The 16,873-nt window shown below is 41.3% G+C and overlaps 1 protein-coding gene across 1 annotated transcript in view; it reads right to left on the bottom strand.

The window, feature by feature from the left end:
- LOC311238881 (uncharacterized protein) overlaps nucleotides 1-16,873 on the bottom strand; it is a gene marked incomplete at its 5' end in the record, with an annotated part of 52,655 nt that overhangs the window by 20,658 nt on the left and 15,124 nt on the right. Inside the window, 3 exons of the mRNA XM_084327080.1 lie at nucleotides 1,474-1,580; nucleotides 7,959-8,150; nucleotides 14,958-15,025. Of these exons, the coding sequence (XP_084183206.1) occupies nucleotides 1,531-1,580; nucleotides 7,959-8,150; nucleotides 14,958-15,025 (310 nt within the window). The 3' untranslated portion in view covers nucleotides 1,474-1,530. The remainder of the gene's footprint in view (nucleotides 1-1,473; nucleotides 1,581-7,958; nucleotides 8,151-14,957; nucleotides 15,026-16,873) is intronic.

Genomic DNA, 16,873 nt, shown 5'->3' with positions numbered 1-16,873 from the left:
GACACCTTACAAAAACAAACAATATAATACAATACAGTTTTAGTAGATAAAATAAAAAAATATATATAAAATGGTGAGAGAGGAAGGAGTTCATGGGTTGAAAGCAAACCATTGGTCAATTGCCCCCAAATACAGTACCCCCAAATACGACTTTATAAACCCATGCTGAACTTTTCAATAATTATTATTATTATAACTTATTGCGTGCGTTCTGCTTCTGAAATGGATTATATATTGCTGTTAGAACAGTTAGATGCTGGCTGCCCAGGCCGTACGCATATAACGCATATTTACAACCTGTCCTCTGTATAGATGAAGATGTAGCAGTACTGTCTATCTGTATGTAATGCATGTCATATATGTTATGATGAATTGAAAATGGGGGACCCCGACGTAAACAAGACAAAAGTCTTTCTCTGGTCTGCATCCCCTTAACAATTGTGTGTATTGAGCTGTACTGTATTGTACCAATTCTGCAATCTGTTAATAAAATGTTCAATCAATCAAAACTCTGCTCCACTCCACACCTAAAGTTCTGAGCGCACTCTGAGTTTTAGCCACGGACATTTCAGAGAGAGATGACATCTCTCTCTGAAAGGAGAGAGCATATGGATCAGCGGCATATATATATCAGTATACTGTGCGCCGTGATTGGTTCTTGACAAGCGCGCAGCCAGTCGTTCAGTATTGACAAAGCCTACTTTTGACAGATTTATTTCGCACTATACAGTACGTATAAGTACAAGTATAAGTCTTTATTTGTCATCAGATTAACACACACACACACACATGCGATGAGCGACCCACAGGAACACACACACATGCACTGAGTTGCAAGTCGTGAGACGTGTGTGTGTCATTTTGAGATCGCAAAGCGCTTCCTGTTGAATATATCAGACAGGGATCAGATGGCGAAACTCTGCTGTTTTACACCAGCCTCATTCGCCTTATAAGGAGATATGTGGGCGTGTCTGTATGCAAATGAATTTAGCACGAACACGCTTTTGAGTTTAAGAATGAGTGGGATTCATCATGCAAATCTCCTGGGTACGCACAGATTTCGACGTTAAGAGCGGCTTGATGAATGTGGCGGTGGCTTTTCTTATTGTTCTCTTAACAGACAGGTAAGCAAGAATATAAGAAAAATAATAAGAGAGTATTGTTGAATGAGGCCCATTGAGCATACATTTGTCAAATGTGCAACCCTAGTTTCACCTAGTAGTATGAGACGTATTCTTCGTATGCCTGGATGTACCGTAACGCCCATACCGTAAATTCACGTGACGAATACACGTACCGTTACACCCCTACTACTAATACACTATATCAACAACATCTGAGGAAAGTGTCAATTCAATCACAGATGTGAAACTCTCAGAAAACATACATGGTAAACAGTACAGCATGCAGAGCACTGGTCCCTTATAGAAATACATCTGGAACTGAGAGACTGAATATGTCATGAGATCTGACCTCTCTTGTGACTGGTGTCCATCTTTGAAGTTGGTTTATCCATGGACCAGTCACTCTTTATGAACACACAGCTGGGTACAGGGGAGACTGGTCTCTCCTGATGGAACCTGAACAAAGACAGACGATCACAGATAGAACAGATACACACTATGGGCACTTTGTGCTCATCTGCAACCATACAAACTCTAAACTCTGACTCCATTGCCTACACTCTAGGCTGTTACTCATTAAACATTTTGAAATATTAAATTGCAAATATAATCAATTGTTGTTGATTTTTCTGATAAAATTAATGGTTTAGATTAATCAACTAATCTATGCTTATTTTATGTCTGCACGTTATGCATTGCTCTTGATCTGCCAATTTTATGCCTGTCTTCTTTTACTGCTGTGAAGCACTTTGAGCTGCCCCGATCACGTGATTTTCCGAAGATCGGGATCGGCAAAAAATAAATAAAAAATTATCGGGATATTTTATTTATTTAACACTTTGATCGCCATCATTAAAATTCATGATATACCATCCCTTGCCAGCTCTATTTAACATGGAGAAGTTCCCCTTCTTTGCAGGGCTATAACTTTTTAAATTCTATTGCTAGATTGCCATTATTAGGGCCCATTCAATGTCCTATATGTATTGTTCAGGGTGTATCAACGTTAAACTTTTTCATTCACATATTCATACTAAAATATGGTCTAAAGTATAAGAATGTTTTTATCTTTTTCTGCAGCTTTCTCCAGAACTTGATTTATAGCTCCAAATGCATTATATTGATGATGAAATACAGTTTGGTAGCGATCGGTGCCAGATAATAAATTTCAACTGTGGGTCATATGTTCATCATAGCAGTTTATATCGAACACGGTAATACTACACGCTAAAACTCACCCCAGTCTCCTCGGGCCGTTGGGCGATCAGCGTGGAGTAGACAGTTTTCGATTATGGGATGTTGAAATGCCCGATCTATTTCCAGGTTGTATAATAGTATATACGTCCAAATCATGTTGTTTTTTCGAGTTATTTCCACCGATCGATGTTCACTGTGTGAAGACGGAGTCTCTCTAACATTAGCGAGTGCCCGGACCCCATATGGAGTGAGTCCTGCCGGGTCAAAGGTTGATATCCGGTTTCGATCTGCCGATCGGCCACCAGATGGCGCTCTTGAACCGCTAGAGCAGGGGTGGCCAACCAGTCAGAGACTAAGAGCCACAAAAATTACTGTGGTATCACAAAGAGCCACACCATATACCAGCATTTCTCAACCTTTTTTTTCAGTCACGGCACCCTTCATGTGTTTATAGGTCTCACCCTCTGGCCTCTGAAGTTGCTAATGTCTTTTTTATTTGGGCCTCACAGGGTTAAAAGTACCCTGTGAGACCCACGGTTGCAAAATTACAAAATCACTTCTAGCCATTTAAAAAAAGAATGTTTATTTAAAAAAATTTAAAGGGGAACTATTTGACTATTTCTTTCACTATTTGGGCACTTTTACACAATTCCTGCGAGTCTATGGAACACCTAGGTTTTTTTCAAAAAAATTAAAATGCATTGTTTTGTATTTCTAATCAAGTACTCAAAAACCGCATTTTTCAACCTCAAGATCTTAAGCCGTTTTGAGGCTGGGCTCCAACCACTGTGTGGCCTGGTGCCAACTGCCACATCAACTGCCACATTATTATGCAGCTGAGAAATCTCTGACATCACAGATATGCACATTTTCAGATGACTCAGTTCAGTGAGGGTGAATATTGTGAGAGGAGAATTGGAAGAATGCGCCAATATGAGAATTAGAGACATAGATCCTATTAATATAAGCAGGGATTAAAGCAAAAAAAAATCTCCTGACTGAAATTTTTTTCAGGCCAAGTCATATTCTTATTTTAACCTCCACTGTATTTCTTTTTAATAGCGTTGGCGTTTTAAGGGAGCCTACTTGTTTCGGTTTCGTCGATAATCCAATGTACAGTTACCCCCCCACCCCGCCTACCCAACCCTTCCCTCCCCAACCACCTCCAATGTACAGTCCCCCCCCCCCTCCACCCAACCTCCTCCAATGTACAGTTTCTTCGTCAAATGTATATGCTCTCTTTTTTAGACTCTTATTGTATCACAAACAATACTGTGTAAATCTGATATGTCATAAATGTATAGATGTAGCAGTATTATCTATCTGTATGTCATGTATGTCATATATGTTATGATGAATTGAAAATGGGGGACCCTGATGTAAAGAGGAAAGTCTTTCTCTGGTCTGCAACCCCTTGACAATTGTGTGTATTGAGCTGTACTGTATTGTACCCATTCTGCAATCCGTTATAACAATCAATCAATATTTAACCGATTGCAGAATGGGTACAATACAGTATGGCTCAATACACACAATTGTTAAGGGGATGCAGACCAGAGAAAGACGTTTGTCTTGTTTACATCATCAGGGTCCCCCATTTTCAATTCAGTGACATTTATGACATGCATGACATTGACATCATGACATTTATGGCATAGGGACATACTACAGGTATATAGTACTGTTACATTTGTGACATATACGATATGCAAATATACAGTAATGTTACCCATAGATCCTGACAGAGAGAATATATACGGTGGGGAGGAGACTGACTACAGATACACCTGTGTGATGTTGCTACGGAGTTAAGCTAATAAACGTATACTCACAACCACAGCAGGGGACTCACATATTGTACTGTGAAGTAACACGACAATGACAAACGTGTTGTTTCTGTTTTTCTTTTTGACATCGTTGCGGCACACGGAACAAGTTAACTCACCACTACAGCCCCCAGTAGCGCTGCCTAGCCAGTCTCTTCAAACGTCCTCTCCTCTCGAAACTTTTTGTTAGGTGGTCCCGCTCATCCTTTTCATCTGAGAACCCCGCGGTGGGTTCTCTTTTTAGTGGCCGGCTTACTCCTTCCATTTAACAGACGCTATTAAGCTAACGTTAGCTAATCGGTATATAGCAGCGAGTGCAAGCAGCGTGGTGGCTGTGACGTTGGTAAACAAGCAGTTGACGCGTGAGGCTGCAAAAAAGGCGACCTGTCTCTCGAGTCGCTGAGTGATGATGACTGCTTGGCGCGATAGGAAAAAAAAGCCCTTTTCCATATTTGGCGCCTCTGATTGGCTCAATTTTGTTTCAATCTGTATGCATCTACAAATCATGCAAATACTTCCGTCAGACTGCGAATCAAATGGACGGATCTCCCCAATCAAATTGACGGAAATCCGTCTGGAGACGGAATGCTTTAATGCATGTATAAGTCCACATAGCTAAGAAACAATGGTAAACACTGAAAAAGGCCATTTATAAGATAGTTCCCCTTTAAGCACATGTATAGTCAATTGGTCCTGTTGTTCAGCCTCACAATGCTATTTGATAGTAAATGTGTTTATATGTCCCACCCTCTGGCCTCTGAAGTTGCTAATGTCTTTTTAATTTGGGCCTCACAGGGTTAACCTCTTAAGCCCGAGATATACAGTAAAAGTGTATATTTTCAGCATTACGTTTGTTTACCAATTATTTTAACTGTTATTAGTGAAATATAAGATTATAGAAATCTCAGGGCATTGAGTCGGAAACCGGCGCATATTGACAGGAGGAAGTGGCACATCCAAAAGTGAGTGTAGTCTTTTGAAGGAAGAGACTCAGGGCACACCAGCCCCTGTCAATCATCTGACTTCTGGATTTACTTTTTTATTTCTCTTATTTTTTGGGATTATCTCCCACAAACCTGAACGTTATTGCCATAAAACAGAACGCAGTTAGTTTCTCTACCTTTCTGTGAACGTCTTGCAAAAAACGGTGTTGCAATATGATGAAAAATGGTGGAGAAATTTACATTATAAAAAAGATGGCAGAATTCAGTACTGTATCTACAAAACCTGTTTAATCATCTTCCCTGTATTCATTTGCTTAGATTTTTCAGGTCTGGTCAATTTTAGCATGGTGTTATTCACAGTCAAAGATAATTTTTTTTTTAAATAGAATTGATATTCTCCTTTGGTTCATTACAATTTACTCAAGCCTAGTAACAGACACACTATTTCTGACACTGATCCATATATGTCCCTAGATTCAGATACCAAGAACATGCAAATGGACCATTTAAAAAAAATCAATGTTTATTATACGTCCTTATGGAATGAGTGACATAAAAAAAAAAGTAAAAAAAAAAAAGGTAATTTTTTTTTTTTTTTGGATGGAAGAGCCGCACATTGACAGGCAAAGAGCCGCATGCGGCTCGCGAGCCGCGGGTTGGCCACCCCTGCGCTAGAGGGTTGAGAGGAGATCAGCAGTGTGTGTCAGGGCTCCGGAGGGGAAATATGATTCCGATCACAGATTTTTGAAATATTGATATCAAAGACGAGTTACGGCGTCTTCGGCAGAATGAGCATGGCTAGGAAAGACGTTTTCGGCGATTAAAGTGTTAAAAAAAAAATGTATTCAACAAACATGACCATGTTCACGTCTTAAACTCATACTGAAGCCTTAGTTTTGGTTTTAAATTGCATATCATCATTCATTTATTTATTGTCACACAGAGCAGAAGAATTTTGCCAAAACAAACCAGTAGTATCCAGCTGCAGAACGGCAGACCAGCCACACTCTCAGACCCAAACGCATTTCCTTTGATTTAATTATACATCAAATGATTTATGTCAAGGATTGCAATGCCTCGCTTGAATGAAGTTAACTTTTCACTCGGATAACGTCAACATTCAGGGTGAATGTAATGTGAGAAATTGGGATAAAAAAATAAAAAAATACAATTAATTTTTTTTTGATCGGATCGGGAAAGATCTGTATCGGTAGATACTCAAAATCACATGATCGGGATCGGATTGGGAGGAAAAAAATGTGATCGGGACATCCCTAGCAGCAACTGCTCTTTTGTGTAAGCAGTGACCACATTCCGGGGTGTGAGCGTTGCATCAGTGAACGGGAGGCCAAATGGAACTGACGTGCCTCTTTGGAACAGGACATTAATGTGTAGAACTGTACTATCAAAGGAGACAACTGAGAACGATAATCTGTGTTAAACAGGTATTCTTTAGTTATAAAGCTCAGTACTTTACAGGGTTTAAAGCATACTGTGAATATTGGACAAAGGCTATTCTTAAAATATAATTTAATATAGGTGTGATCTTTCTGTCTATCTCTCTCTGAGAATATACATGTAGAATATACATATCTATAAGTGTTAGATTCTGGGGTATTAACCGTTTCAACTGATTATCACGTATTTCACACTATGCCATTAGAGCTTGTAAGAACTGTAGCTTTAAATATATCGGTTAATATTACATTAGAACCCTTGAAATAGAACTGGTTTAATTCTGAATATAGAGCAAAAACACTAAGAGAAGATGTTATATTGTGTCAAACACTGGAGAGAGGAGTGGCTCCGGGGGGCCGGATGCCACCTCAGCCAGATGCCACAGAAGGGGACAGGAGACCCCCTGAGGTGAAGATCCCCATACGCCTATATATGGACATCAAGGCTGTAAAGACAATGTTCTGTTTTGACCACATGATTGGTAGAGACAATGTTTGGATATATCTCTGATTGGCCAAGTCACAGGCAACTCAGTGAGGTCATCTCTCTTATAAAAAGCCAGACAGGGGAAAAATCTGGAGGCCAGACGAGATTCTGAGCCTCCGCCACCATTTCTTCAGATGACAATGTGATTTATGTGTGAGTACTATCTTCTTTGAATGTATTGTAGTGTGAGGTCATTTTAATGGACCAGATAATCAGAAACCATGTATTCATTATTGTCAAAATGATTAATCCCTTTATTATTGTGCTCCTCTTCTCCGCTTGGGCCTCAGAAAATAAAACAATGGGTTAATTCAATATCTGTTGTAGACTACCAACTCATTTTCCCCCTGACTAGGAGTCTTGGGGGGAAAGCCTATTTCACCGTCTTCTCTCCATTCAGCAAACTGTGTATAAGATAACTAACCTAATATGTTTACTTAAGTAACGTCACGCGCTTTTGAGTTTAAGAATGAGTGGGATTCATCATGCAAATCTCCTGGGGACGCACAGATTTCCACGTTAAGAACGGCTTGATGAATGTGGCGGTGGCTTTTCTTATTGTTCTCTTAACAGACAGGTAAGCAAGAATATAAGAAAAATAATAAGAGTATTGTTGAATGAGGCCCATTGAGCATACATTTGTCAAATGTGAAACCCTAGTTTCACCTAGTGGTATGAGACGTATTCTTCGTATGCCTGGATGTACCGTAATGCCATACCGTAAATTCACGTGACGAATACACGTACCGTTACACCCCTACTACTAATACACTATATCAACAACATCTGAGGAAAGTGTCAATTCAATCACAGATGTGAAACTCTCAGAAAACAGACATGGTAAACAGTACAGCATGCAGAGCACTGGTCCCTTATAGAAATACATCTGGAACTGAGAGACTGAATATGTCATGAGATCTGACCTCTCTTGTGACTGGTGTCCATCTTTGAAGTTGGTTTATCCATGGACCAGTCACTCTTTATGAACACACAGCTGGGTACAGGGGAGACTGGTCTCTCCTGATGGAACCTGAACACAGCTGGGTACAGGGGAGACTGGTCTCTCTTTATGAACACAGCTGGGTACAGGGGAGACTGGTCTCTCCTGATGGAACCTGAACAAAGACAGACGATCACAGATAGAACAGATACACACTATGGGCACTTTGCGCTCGTCTGCAACCATACAAACTCTAAACTCTGACTCCATTGCCTACACCCTAGGCTGTTACTCATTAAACATTTTGAAATATTAAATTGCAAATATAATCAATTGTTGTTGATTTTTCTGGTAAATTAATGGTTTAGATTAATCAACTAATCTATGCTTATTTTATGTCTGCACTAGGCCTGCCACGATAACACATTTTGCTGGGCGATTAATTGCCACCGAAAATATCGCGATAAGCGATATTATTGCGACCGGTTAGATAATTTTTTTTTTGAGAAATTTATTTCCCAAAACTTTTATTTTGAAGCCCACCGCTCCGTCTTTTCCGGTGTTTTAGACTTTTATTTTGAAGCCCACCGACCGGACCGGAAGTATTGTTGTAATTATCAGGTACTTTTTTAGTCCCTGCTCTGTCGTGGTTCCAAGCGAGTGAGATGCATGCATCTTATTGGTAGAAGTGGTACCAGAAAAGTCACGTGAAACACTGCAGACCACTGATTGGTCAGAATAGAGACGCGTCGCTCGTTGGATAGTCTGAGGGAGTCTGAACCAAAACAGAACGCCGCATAGGATTTCATAATCATTATGTTTGCAGCAGGCACAAGTGCAATAAACAAAGGATACAGTCACTGTGTATTCTGCCTCATTTATTGATTAAACAAAACCGACATCAACACAATTTGCCACCGAGCGGAGAGTTTAGTCTCGCAAAAAGATCGCTGACTTGTTAAGGCTTGTTGTTAGGTTAGGTGCTAATGTTGTGCTAGCGTTTTAGCATGGCTATCGTACATAGCGTGATCAATATAACTCGCTATTGATTGTTTGTATGAGTAACGTTAATGCTAGTAGAATAGACACAATGAGGGGTAACGTTAGCCCCACGGAGCAGCCGTACTGTATTGTACCCATTCTGCAATCTGTTAAATAAAGTTTTCATTCATTAATTCATCCTGTGCTGTGCTCTGTAGTAAAGCCAGCGGCCCGCCTCCCAACACGGACAGTGACTGAGAAGGGGCACTGGTTCCGCCTCAAACAAACGCGCAAATACAGTAGCAATTAATCGCGCCCGTCAAAATCATTGCATTCATTTTAATTATCGCGGCAATTAATCGATTTATTGCTTATCGCGGCAGGCCTAGTCTGCACGTTATGCATTGCTCTTGATCTGCCAATTTTATGCCTGTCTTTTTTTACTGCTGTGAAGCACTTTGAGCTGCAACTCTTGTATGAAAGGTTCTATACAAATAAAGTTTGATTATTAAGGCATTTGTTTGCTTCATTAAAGTGTGTGGATTTATAAGTGTTCTCTAGTGCCCTTTGTCCGCTTTACGGTGGTGGTAAGTTAACCTAACTAAGTGGTTGTAGCTACGGCTGTGGGGGTGCTGGAGACATGATCCAATAGAGAAAGTGCCGATCGACATGAGATTGGTATCTCCGTGTTCAGGAGATTATTATGAAAGTATATTGGATCATCTATGGTAGCTACAACCACTTACGTCAAGGTTCTTAAGGTACCCATGTACTACATGTCTAAATACTTCCCAAAGGTCAGTGAATACCACGCCCACAACACCAGAGGGAGTTCCACAAATCACGTGCAACCCCAGATTCGGCACAAACAAGGGACTAAACACATTTCGCAATTATGCCACAACAATGTGGAACGCCCTACCCACAGCCGTAAAAAGATGTGAATCCCTACCCACATTCAAAACCGCTCTTAAAGAGCACCTAAGAGGCTGCAATTTGAAACTGGCCACCATCCAAACCCCCTGTACTGTACTGTATATTTGCTAGGGATGGGTACCGAATTCTGTACTTTTGAGGTACCGAACCTAAACACGTCGGTAGTACCGAGTATCGAATCAAGTGAGAAACCGAAAAAAAAATTAAAAGAAAATTAAATAAAAAAAAATTTTAACTTTTTTTTTTCTTTACTTTTTTCTTTTCATGTCAACGTTCACACGCACAATATATGCTTACCTAGGATTTGACTTGATTCAACAACAAAGCAGTCGGAGCAATGACAAGCCGAAAACTGTCGAAATTGTAGTTATTTGAAGTTTGGATTTTTTTTTTTACGACTGAGGTAGGTAAATTAAATTTCTTGAGACTAAAGTACCGAAAAAAGGTACCGTTGGGTACCGGTATCGATTCACAGGTACCGGTACCGGTATCGGTTCAAATGTGAAAGGTACCCATCCCTAATATTTGCATATTATCGTATATGTCACAAATGTAACAGTACTATTATGTCATGTATGTCCCTATGTCATGATGTCATGTATGTTTGCATCACTTCCCACGGTTCTCGGCACTTATTCTACCGGTAGTGCGGTAGTTGTTGCCACGGTATTGGGTCTTTGGGTGAATACTTCATTGGCGGGGAAGAAGAACACTGATAGCGGTGTGTGGACCGCCCCGCGAGCCCCAGACCACCGTCCTGCATGCCCCAGACCACGCCCCGCGAGCCCCACGGGACGAGACCAGGTAGAATTTTAGTCGCACGGGAAACAAGTCTCGCGGGGCGGTGGCCTGGGGCTTGCAAGCCTGGATAAGCCAGGATAAGAGGCCTGCACCCGTGTGGACTACCACACCATAACGGAGCCAGGATAAGAGTCCTACACCCCTGTGGGCTACCACCCCATCACAGAGCCAGGATAAGAGGCCTGCACCCCTGTGGGCTACCACCCCATCACGGAGCCAGGATAAGAGGCCTGCACCCCTGTGGGCTACCACCCCATCACGGAGCCAGGATAAGAGGCCTGCACCCCTGTGGGCTACCACCCCATCACGGAGCCAGGATAAGAGGCCTGCACCCCTGTGGGCTACCACCCCATCACGGAGCCAGGATAAGAGGCCTGCACCCCTGTGGGCTACCACCCCATCACGGAGCCAGGATAAGAGGCCTGCACCCCTGTGGGCTACCACCCCATCACGGAGCCAGGATAAGAGGCCTGCACCCCTGTAAACTTAAAAAATAATAATATTTAAACTTAAAAAATTATTATACAGAGAGAAGCTTCAGCAAGTACAAAACGCTGCTGACCTGACAAAAGAGAATCCCTCACTTGAGGAAAACACAAAGCGCCGAACCATTATGCATCACAATGGTGATGTCAGCCAGAGATGGGGAGAAGCATGAACCTTTAAAGGACATCTCTTTCAAAGAGATTACATTCGTTTTTTTCTGATTTATTTTAAACAAATTATTTTTCAGGTCTGGTCAATTTGAGCATGGTGTTATTCACAGTCAAAGATAAAAATATTTTTATTGATATTCTCATTTGGTTCATTACAATTTACTCAAGCCTAGTAACAGACACAGTATTTCTGACACTGGGAATACATTCCCTGAGATCCATAGATGTCCCTAGAATCAGATACCAAGAACATGCAAATGGACCATTTAAAAAAAAAGTCTGTAAATGTGTATTCTACGTTCTTATGGTATGAATGATAAAAAAAATAATATTATAATTTTTTTTAAATATATATATATATTTTGCAATTAATTTTGAGTTAATTTTCATAACGCGATAATTTGCTGTGTAATTAATTAACGCGATAAACTGACTGATAAGCCCTAATTAGAATCGATGCATTTCGATTAATCGATGCATCGTTACACCCCTAATACATGGTGTTTCCGGTCACCTTCATAGCTGCTCTCACTAGCCTTTCAATATTCGACTTACACTGTACTGCGAGTGTACCAAACCATGCTGCCATCCCATATCTCATCAGGCTTTCTAGGACAGCTTTATAAAATGTGGTCACGATCGCTGTGCTCACACACCAAACAGTCTGAGACTACGGAGGAAGTGCAGTCGTTGGGCTAGTTTGGAACACAGAACATCAACATGTACATCCCATTTCAGTCGATTATCTACGTGGATTCCTAGGTATTTATATGATGCAACCTGCTCTATAATCACAGTCGCCAATTACCACAGGGTCATGGACTCACTTCTCTGGGGTCATATATCATCTCTTTAGTTCTGGTCGTATTGAGAATGAGATGATGTCTCTCACACCAGACCTGAAAGGAATGATCTCTTTAAAGTAAGTAGATTGATTGAAAATTGTATTAACAGATTCCAGAATGGGTACAATACAGTACAGCTCAATACACACAATTGTTAAGGGGATGCAGACCAGAGAAAGACTTTCGTCTTGTTTACATCAGGGTCCCCCATTTTCAATTCATCATAACATATATATGACATACAGATAGACAGTACTGCTACATCTATACATTTATGACATATAGGGATGGGTACCGAATTCTGTACTTTTAAAGGTACTTACCGAAACACGTCGGTACTACAGAGTAGGGCTGCAACTAATGACTATTTTGGTAGTCGACTAATCTGTCGATTATTTTTTCGATTAGTCGACTAATCGAAAACCAATTATATAAACAACAAAAAAAATATATATATATATATATTTTTTTATAACTACCTAGCTTCTCAGCTCTGGTCCAGCTGAAGAGAGCAGAGGAACAGATTGGACATTGAGCATGACCTCAGAGTTGCTTTGAGACTCTTGTCAGGACCAAACAACATCCCGGCCCAGTTATCCCATTAGTTCCCCCAAACTTACTGTCGGTCTGTTATGTTAAGCTAAGAAGTCTTCAGCTGGCTGGACCAGAGCTGAGAAGCCACTTTCACAAAGATAGGTAGTGCAAAAAAAAAAAAAAAAAATGACTAATCGACGCAACAATATCTCGTCGCCGATTTTTCATAATCGACATCGTCGATTATGTCGACTAATCGTTGCAGCCCTACTACAGAGTATCGATTCACGTGAGAGAAACAAATATAGATATTTTAAACCTTTTTTCTTTTCATGTCAACGTTCACACGCACAATATACGCTTACCTAGGATTTGACTTGATTCAACAACAAAGCAGTCGGGGCAATGGCAAGCCGAAAACGGGCGAAAGTGTAGTTATTTGAGTTTGGATTTTTTTTTTTACGACTGAGGTAGGTAGATTACATTTTTAGAGACTAAAGTACAGAAAAAAGGTACCGCTGGGTACCGGTATCGATTCACAGGTACCGGTAACGGTACGGTACCCATCCCTAATGACATACCAGATTTACAAATACAGTACCGTTTGTGATACAAAAAGAGTCTAAAAAAGAGAGTATATACATTTGACGAAGAAACTGTACATTGGAGGAGGTTGGTAGGTAGGAGGTTGGTAGGTGGGAGGGGGGGGGTTGGGTAGGTGTGGGGAACTGTACATTGGAGGTGGTTGGGTGGGTGGGGGGGGGGGGGGTGGTTGGGTAGGTGGGGGGTAACTGTACATTGGATTAGCGACGAAACTTTACTTGGTCCCAAGAAGAGGGTCTCGTGTATTATTGGGTTAGGACATTTACTGTACATTGGAGGGGGTTGGGTTAGGACATTTACAGGGGCCAGTTTCCAATTGCAGTCTCTCGTAGGTGCTCTTTGAGAGTGGTTTTGAAAGTGGGTAGTGATTCACATTCCTTTACAGCTGTGGGTAGGGCGTTCCACATTAATGTGGCATAATTGCTAAACGTGTTTAGTCCCTTGTTTGAGCCGAATCTGGGTTTCACATGATTTGTGGTCGTGGTATTCACTGACCTTTGGAAAGTATTTTGACATGTACATGCGTACCTTAATCGTGTAGTGTATCTTGTAGACCAGGCCCATTGCAAGTTGCTGCACTCTGTCGTCAACTCTAAGCCATCCTAGGTTGTCAAAGTGGGCAGGGGTGAGGTGGGTTCTAGGAGTAAGGTCAAGCAGTAGTCTGACCAGTTTGTTTTGTGATGTTTGTAATTTTGTTTTTAGCACGTTTGAGATGCTTTGGTATTGGTACCATGAGGTGCAAGCATAGTCGTAGTACCCTTGAATGAGTGCTCCTGCCAGAGTCTTCAGGCTATTCTTGTTTACCAGAGAGGAGATCCGGTACAGGAATCTAGTTCGTTTTTTTATTACAGTGGATGCCATTTTGTCACAGGAAAGATTTGCCTCTAGGATGGAACCTAGGTATGTAATTTCATCTTTCCTTGTGACAATATTGTCACCCACTGTAACTGAGAAGCCGTCGGTCTTGCCGAGTTTGTTATTTGAACCGAAGAGAATGGACTCTGTTTTAGCCAGGTGTAATGATAGTTTGTTATCAGCGAACCAGGTGCAGATTTTGCCTAGTTCAGATCTGAGGGTAGAGGGGCAGTCGCCAGCCTTCAATAGGATTAGAATACCGTAATTCCTCTAATAGTAACCCCGGCTTGTATTTGTTTCAACTGTAGCGGGTACCAGGCTTGTATTAGGAGGAGGCCTGTATAAGAGGGAGGCCTATATTTCAAATTTTCAAACGGATCATAATGAATAAATCAACATTTTGTGTCAGTTTGAACCCAGTAAAATGTACTGGATTCATTTATTGAAAGCAAGTACTGTATGAAATAGTAAACAGTGCAATTACAGGTGGTCACTGCTCATTTCAACATTTTCAAAGTGAAATCAAGTAACTAGCTCAGTATGCAGCTCAGTATATTAGTAACCCGGCTTGTATTAGGAGGCCGGCTTATAATTGCTTAGCTCAAGAGCGCACCCGGCCATTAATAGAGACCCGGCTTGTATTTGAGACCCGGTTACTATTAGAGGAATTACGGTAAGTGTGTCGTCTGAAAATGTCCAGACATGATTGTTAGGCCGACTGCTGCTACACTCATTGGTGTACAGTGTAAATAGGAGGGGAGCTCACCGCACCTTGAGGCACCCCGGTGCTGCAGAATTTGACCTCAGAGAGTGTGTCATTCACCTTGACTTGTTGTGTCCTGTTGGTAAGAAGAGAATAGAACCATTTGATTATTTTTTTTTGATCCACTTTTTCTCCCATTTTCTATATTTTCTCCCATCACAATTTCGTATCATCCAATTCAACCCTCCCCTGTCACGGACGCTGTTTCTTGCCTCCCACAAGCCGGCTGCAATGTGGACTAAGTCATACATAGCACAAGTCCCCTCCGGTACTCAAGGTAACAGCAGTCGCATCTTTTCACCTGCGCAGCTCGATCTCTCAGTGGCGAGGAGTAACGTGTGGGAGGCTCACGCTCCCCCCCGACACTTCCTGATTCTACTGCGCAGGCGCACCAACCGACCTGTAGGAGTCGCTGTCCACAACGCCCGATCCCCACCCATCAGTTTCCCACCCCCTAATACGGCCAATGTGTATTAGTACGGACGACCAGCTAAACTGAAAGCAAATGTGGAGCGCTGGGCTCGAACTGACGAGCCCAGCGTCTCCAGCATTTCATGGCGAGCGCCTTGCCCACTACGCCACGTAGCCGCCACAGAACCATTTGATTATTGAGGGGATTATCCCCATAAGCTTCTGGACAAGTGCAGGTACATGATATACATGATCACGCAACATAAAACAATTGTTGTAGAGACGGTTTGGGAGAGAAGTAGGGAGGGGTTTTAGGTTGTGAGTTCCAATTTCAAGTTTCCTTTAATTTTTTTTTTTTTTTTAATATAAAGTTTGCCAATATGGATGTATCAGTACTGTAGTATTGCAAAAAAAGGAGGTAGGGACCGCACTCGGAATATCGTTGTTTTTATTTTCAAGTTGTTAAAGGGCACAGAACGTTTTCAGCCATCCGGCCTTCATCAGTGTGCAAATGACAAATGTGACAAACACAACTTAAATAGGCTGTACTTGACAACAGGTGGGAACAATCGGCAATCAGTTAACAGGCTAGGTTGACGTCATGATTAGTAGCAGGGCTAGATTGACAAGTAGATATGTATCCAGTTGGGATGAATGAAGAGTTCAACTTGACTCCATTCCTTTAGCTATCATAAGTTATCTACTGTATAAACAAAAAAACTAGTACACTGATTAATGAACGGTCTTACAACCTGATACCCCCAATGTACTGTGTTTTTTGTTCCATACAGAGTTGTAAATTATATATTGTATTGACATCGGCTCAAATCGATGTGTTCCATCTGGGATGAATGAAGAGTCCAGTTTGGCTCCATTCCTGTAGATGCCATCCTAAGTTATCTACTATATGAGCTCCATTTATTTAGGTACTATCCAAAGTTATCTACTGTATGAGAGAGAAACTAGTACACTGTTTAATGAACGGTTTAACAACCTGATGCACCCCAATGTACTGTCTTTTTTTATTCCATACAGGTCTGTAAATATTGTAATATGTATCAATTTGTTGTTTTCATATATTACCATCATACACATTTATGTGATATTGTGATATCTACTTGTCAATCTAGCCCTGCTACTAATCATGACGTCAACCTAGCCTGTTAACTGATTGCCGATTGTTCCCACCTGTTGTCAAGTACAGCCTATTTAAGTTGTGTTTGTCACATTTGTCATTTGCACACTGATGAAGGCCGGATGGCTGAAAAAGTTCTGTGCCCTTTAACAACTTGAAAATAAAAACAACGATATTCCGAGTGCGGTCCCTACCTCCTTTTTTTGCAACTTAATTAATGTTGGACTACGCACCTGTCTGAGCGCAGTGGTTACCCCCTTTTTCTATCAGTAGTATTGGCAGTGGTAGTAGTCGTAATAGTAATCCACTATATTTTTTTATTTTCTAAAAAATAAACCAGTTGGCGGCTAGGTGGTGTAGTGGGCAAGGCGCTCGCCA

The sequence above is a fragment of the Notolepis coatsorum genome, assembly GCF_963971535.1.
Source record: "Notolepis coatsorum genome assembly, chromosome: 13".
NCBI classification, from domain to species: Eukaryota; Metazoa; Chordata; class Actinopteri; order Aulopiformes; family Paralepididae; genus Notolepis; species Notolepis coatsorum.
The sequence above is the reverse complement of the archived record's forward strand: the minus strand, read 5'-3'. Positions and strand labels throughout refer to the sequence as shown.